The sequence below is a fragment of the Pinus tabuliformis genome, chromosome 6 (genome assembly GCF_031772625.1).
Source record: "Pinus tabuliformis cultivar Carrire ecotype Pingquan chromosome 6, CPIR1, whole genome shotgun sequence".
NCBI classification, from domain to species: domain Eukaryota; kingdom Viridiplantae; phylum Streptophyta; class Pinopsida; order Pinales; family Pinaceae; genus Pinus; species Pinus tabuliformis.
Window position 1 is genome coordinate 174,632,793 of NC_142292.1, and position 6,834 is coordinate 174,639,626.

Consider the following 6,834-nt stretch of genomic DNA (forward strand, 5'->3'; position numbering starts at 1 on the left):
CATGTTATTTTACTATCTTGTCATTCTATATGTTTGTATATTGTGATTATGGTATCAGAGTCAGAAGCGGTGGCATTGCCCCAGTTGGGATACTAGGGGGTGTTACACAAGGCATTATTCTTATTGTATCTCTTTGATAATTCTTTTTCTTTTTTGGTAGGTAAGCACCCACGGGGGATTTGAACCAGTGACCTATTGTAAGGAGTGTCTTAACAGTGCACCCATTCACCGTCAATCGAAAGCCCCATGGGCAATCTCTTTGATAAATCAATATATATATATATATATTCTTCCTCCCCCCTCCATCACCATGCCCCCTAGCTACCCATCCCACTTGATTCCCTTCCCCTTGAACCCTCCCACACCAACAAGAAAAGGAAAAAAAATTCTCTGATTTATTAACCTTTTAGCATCTATTAAATAATTAAATTGTATAAATAAAAAATAATATAATTATACATGAAAACTTAGAAATGTTATTATACCCGAAAGCATTGTATTTTTTCCCATTTTTAAATAACAATGTGAAAAATATTACATAGAATTAGATTTTTGTCTATCTTAAAAGATAATGCCAAACATGTCAACAACTCAAAATAATTTAATAGCATATATGATCAACATCATTACCAACTAATTTAATAGCATATATGAATTGGTACTTATACAAGTTGATGGGCAAGCATCCTCTTTGAAAGGAGACAACTTTCCCCTCAAAAATCCCTCAAAATGTGGATCTGGTCCCCAACAATAGGAGTCTTCATTAAATTTTGAGTTTTGGCTTCTCCTGTAGCAAGGAACACATCCCTAGATTTTCTCAATCCTGAGATTCAATGGAGCTCCAAATTTCATGCCCCTAGGAGCTAGGTATAATGTTTTTCCTAGCCTTGATGATGTGAAAATAGAATAGCAAAACTTGTGGTTCTATGTGGAGAGGATGGATACTTTCCTTCCTCAAAATGAGTGTCATATTCTATGCACTGGCACAACGTTTGAGCCTCTAGGATCTAGTGTGAGATATGAGACAAGTGTCACTTCTTCTTATTCATAATTGTTAAATGTTGGTTGTTATTACTTCTTGTGATTCATAATTGTTAAATGTTGGTTGATATCACTTCTTTGATTCATAATTGTCAAATGTTGGTTGATATCACTTCCTTGATTCATAATTGCTAAATGTTGGTTGATATCACTTCTTTGATTCATAATTATTAAATGTTGGTCGATAGTTTTTTGTGGTATGATGACTCCATAGACACTTTAGTGCAGATGTTACAATTTTTCCAATTTTAGAGTAATAACTCTATTGGCAGATGGTCAAATTATATAGTTTCCCATTCGTAAAGTTGCTCTAAAAACCATGTACGAAAACTTTGATTTTATTAAGCTATACAATCTTACTTTATATTTATATATATATATATATATATATATATAATGAATTAATTATTTTTTGTAATTAAATATTAACTTCCAAACTGTATCAAACTCCCGATCACTGTACAATTTTTTTAGTTTGAAAAAGTAAAACATGTTATATGAAAGCAGACTTTTTCATTCGTAAAAGACAATCTAAAACAAACTCCGGATCATTGTACAATTTTTTTAGTTTGAAAAAGTAAAACACGTTATATGAAACCAAACTTTTTCATTTTTAAAAGACAATCTAAAACAAATTTTTGAATGTCGAAAGAAAATACGCAACTGACCATATCCTGCCGACAGACATATATATATATATATATATATATATATATATATTTCACAAAACATAACTATAGAGTCTAGACTCTAACTAACCAGAACTCTGACACAGTCGTATGCGGCAGAGGGGATTCGGTGGGTGGACCTGCAACACCGGGTCATTTACCATAGTTATAAAAGGGAGCAACGCTCTCCATTCATAATCAAATTCTATTTATTTTCCATAGTGAGTTACAGCCATGGAATCCTTTCCGGCGTTAGCAGTTGCAGTACTAGTGATCTTATCATACGGGAATAGTATTGTTATTGTGCGTGCAAGTGATCCAGATCCTTTACAAGACATTTGCGTTGCTGATATGCAAAGCAATGGTAATGTTTCCATGTTGTAATTATGTATGTCTTGTGCGTTTGCGAATGTCTGCTAGCTGATCATGGGTGAATAACATTTTATATATATTTTGAATTGTGCAGTTATTGTGAACGGGTTTCCATGTAAGAATGCGATGACGGTCACAGCAGACGACTTCCGGTTGAGGGGCCTAGATAAACCAGGAGATACCAGTAACCAGTTGGGATTCGTTGTAACGCCAGCTTTTGTAACGCAGCTACCAGGCTTAAACACCTTGGGAATTTCGTTGGTCCGCCTTGATTTCGCTGCTCCTCTCGGCCTCAACCCTCCTCACACACATCCGCGGGCCACCGAAATCTTGGTGGTGATCGAGGGTACTCTCTTGGTTGGCTTTATCACCACTAACAACACTCTGTTCTCCACAACGCTGGAGAAGGGAGACGTGTTTGTGTTCCCTCGAGGTCTTGTGCATTTCCAACAGAACATTGGCCCTGTCAACGCAGTGGCCTTCTCTGGACTGAACAGCCAGAATCCAGGAACTCAGCAGGTTGCGCCGGCCTTGTTCGGAGCCTCTCCTCCTGTTTCTGCCTCTGTGCTCGCCAGAGCTTTCCAGATCGATGACAAGCTCGTCCAAATTATCCAAAGCAGGTTCACATCCTCATGATCTTGATCCGATGCTGTCATAATACTATTCGCTCTTTCCTTCCTTCAATTGAGGTGGTATTTATATAGTTAAATAAAACCAACCTCCCGATGTTGTTATCTGAGAGCAGTTTCACATCCTCATGATCTTTCTTATGAAATTTCTCATGTTAATCAATATTCAACTGTTCACACAAAAACTGAGGAAGAAGTCGTCCACCATTCTCACAAAGAGAACAACATCCTTCTTTTAAAAATGTAGTCTACTCAAAACTGCAGGAACGGCTTTGATACACCGCCTAAATTACCAAGAACTACATAGATTATAGAAAAAATTGAGCAAAAGATCAAGTAATAAACATCACTGACACAGGATTTTTCCACAATTCCACGATCATGTACAAAATATTGAACGAGCAATAGAATTCATTCTTCTTGGACGGCCTCTTGCCATTGTCATATATATCGTACTAAATCATACTAAATAATTAATTTATAACTTTATTATTAATAATTATAAAATGGAATCAAATTTTTAATCATGGAAATTCTTAATTGGTAAACCAAATGACTAAAAAACCCTAACTCTTTTCATGTTCAAAATGTTTATATTTTATTTTAATTTATTTTTATAACATTTTAAAAACCAAATTAAAAATATATATATATATATATATATATATATATATATATATATATATAACTACATTTAACATAAATCTTAACCCTCTATCCTTATTACTATTAAAAATATTCCGTGGAATTTTTGTACAAGTTAAATCTCTATGTTCACCTATCTGTTTTACATGTATAATGAAAAGGTAATTTGACCCCAAGATTGGTCAATTGTAACTTAACTATGATTTGAGCAATCAAAATGGGCCCATAAATCATACTTTGGTTGTATTAAGTGGGATTAATGATAGTTTAGGACATCTTTGCCTAAAATCAAATAAATTTCCAACAATAGATGCCTCCTTATGTATGAGGGTGGAAGCATATCATGTACCCAAAATACGTCATCATTTTTTTTGTAAATTGTCAAAGAGATATAAATATATAGAGAGAGAGAGAAAAAGAGAAGGGATGAAATCCTATAGAGAGAAAAAATGATGTTAAAAGGACATATGTATAGCATCTATTTACAAATGAGGCAAGCATACCCATACTCTTGAAATAATTGAGAGAAGCACTTCAGGATACCATGGATACTAAAGATAGGCCATGATACATTTAAAACAAGAACCATTGGCGATGTTATTGTTCTCTTTTTTATGTGTTTTTTGCATGCAACATATCAAGGGTGGACCATTTGAAACTTTTCGTAAATAATTTGAAAGAAATAAAATATATTTAATTGTACCGTGTGCTAACGAAACTTTATTTATAGAATTAAATTTTATTTAGAATTATTACACATTACTTTAAAATGCATCTAATTTTAGAAGCAATGAACTATATTAGATAATGAGTTTTTAAATTGAACTTCTAACATGTAATTTGATTTCATTCGTAAAATAAAAGTAGAACATAATTACTAGTGTACAAATAAATCTAAAACAATAAAACAAAAATTATATAGTATTTATAGATAATTTAGTGACAAATAACTAGAATTTTATAAAAAAAAATAAATTTTCAATAAAACTAATATCAAAGTTATTTTTTTGGCTGTTGTTGTTCCTATTTCCCGTAGGCAGTCCTTGGCTGCAAAAACTACGCCAGGAAACCAACTCAATTAGCCTTTAGGTTCAAGCTGGCCCTTGAACCAGAGGGGGCTCCCTTACTTGTTATGAGGCTTTGTTTAACATTGTTCACCTGTCACTAAACAACATCCTTTGAAGCACAATGGCCAGATTTATGGTTTTAATGGGGATGGTTGGCGATCAATGATAATCCCTAATCATGATTAAAGGCCTCTCTCACAAGGTCCCTTCTGAAAGTGTCAGTTTCTAGCCTAACATAATGACTTAGTTTTTTCAAGAACTATGGTAGAAAAATGTAAGGGGAATCTTAATAATTGAGCAGTTAGACTGACTACTTAACAACTGGGGAAATTTAGATGTGTGTAGAAGATTTCTATAGCCCAACAAAAACATATTCAAAGGTAACAAAAGGCCAAAGTGAAACCGATTCCAAGAGGAGCTATTTCAGACAGATAGTCTAATAAGCTAATCTCTTTTAATGGCTATTAAAAAACATAAAGAAAAACCAGTCAAAGGTGACTTATCTTGGACAAACAGTCCAATAAGCTAATCTCTTTCTAAAGGTTATGATTTTGCAGGGAATTACAGAGAGATTAAGACTTAATCTACCTTACCCAGACCTTCCTACAATTGCTTTGAACATATGTAGAAACAAGTTATGAAAACACTATAGAGACATACGAGAAACACAAAATTCTATCATAACTGTAGCCGGAAGGATTTCATTAGAATTCTACAAGAGAAGCTATTACATAGTTTAAGAGCCTTGGCACACGACTACACGAAGGGCACTTTTGAGACATTTTTTAAGACAAAAGAAATCTTTTGTCTCAAAAACTCAATTTTTATTTTAGCTATTTTACATTAAAAATTAAGATCAATTGATTTGTCTTAAATATAAAATTTAAGACAAAAATAGGTTGAGACAAAAATATTTTAAGACAAAACTTTATATTTAAGACAAAAATAGTTTAAGACAAAAGTAGTTTGAGACAAAAATATTTTAAGACAAAACTTTATATTTAAGACAAAAATAATTTAAGACGAAAATATTTTGAGACAAAACTTTATATTTAAGACAAAAGTAGTTTGAGACAAAAATTTAAAGACAAAACTTTATATTTAAGACAAAAATAGTTTAAGACAAAATTATTTTAAGACAAAAACAATTTAAGACAAAATTATTTTAAGACAAAACTTTGTATTTAAGACAAAAGCATTTTGAGACAAAAAAATTTTAAGACAAAATTATTTTAAGACAAAAACAATTTAAGACAAAATTATTTTAAGACAAAAACAATTTAAGACAAAATTATTTTAAGACAAAACTTTGTATTTAAGACAAAAGCATTTTGAGACAAAAATATTTTAAGACAAAACTTTATATTTAATAAATTGACCACTTTAGATCAAACCTATGTTTAATACGATATTTCATTTCGAATGAAAATGGAGGGCAGCGCTGAGTTTCATGGTGATCTGCACGCGCGTTCTGAACTGGAGCTCCGGCGCCCCTGCTTCCTCAGCCCCTACAGCCCTTCGCAGGCCCCCTGCCTGGCAGCCCCTACTGCTGGGCTCTCAATCCTTCCTAGCATCCCCGCAATCGGGCTCTGCCTCCCTCCTCTGGCCAGTGCTGCTGCGGGCACAGCGTCCGCATTTGGATTTTGCAATCGTAGAGGAGCATAGCCGCTGCCATGAGTGTGCCTGGGGGTGGGGAGCCTTCTCCCACCCCACCAATCTCTTCAAAAGAAGCATTTAGAAGATTTCTCTCGCAGAAAGCGAAGAAACGTTTGATTTCAGAAGTCCCGAAATTCATTAAAAAACTGGAGGAAATTCTTGAGATTGCCCTGCCAGAAGTCCAACCGATGAAAATCACCCTAGCCCTGGCTGATAGAGGGTTGGTAGGACAATTTACGGGATGCTGGCCCTCTACAAAAACAATAGATGACTGGATCCAACGCAACTGGAGGCCCCAGCTGCAAAACAATGTGATCTTCTATGTTGTCGGAAGAGGGTATTTCATTTTCCAATTCACCTCCAAAGAAGATCAAGATTTGGTTTTCAGAAACGGTCCATATTTTATGGGAAATCAGGGTCTGTATCTTAATAAGTGGAACCCCAACTTCGATCCCTCAATTGATACCCCTAAATAGGTCCCATTCTGGGTCCGGCTTCCCAATCTTCCAATCCATTGCTGGAGCTATCACACCTTGCAGAAGATTGGAAATGGCCTAGGCCATTTCATTGACAAAGCAGATAACAAGGGCCAATATACATGAGCAAGAATCTATGTGGAAGTCGATTTGGGAGCTGGACTATCCGAAGCGGTAAAACTTACAGTCGGAGAATGGCATCACTATCAAAAATTGGATTACAAGCAACTGCCTTTCAAATGAGAACTTGTCACGAACATGGACACTTCCAACGAAATTT

The 6,834-nt window shown here is 34.6% G+C and overlaps 1 protein-coding gene across 1 annotated transcript; it reads left to right on the top strand.

Annotated features, from left to right (window-relative positions):
• Window positions 1-1,943: 1,943 nt before the first annotated feature.
• On the top strand, window positions 1,944-2,717 carry LOC149258016 (germin-like protein 8-2). Its single transcript, XM_089397201.1, has 2 exons — window positions 1,944-2,073; window positions 2,176-2,717. The coding sequence occupies exons 1-2, from the start codon at window positions 1,944-1,946 to the stop codon at window positions 2,715-2,717; spliced, it is 672 nt and encodes a 223-aa protein (XP_089253327.1).
• Window positions 2,718-6,834: the final 4,117 nt, after the last annotated feature.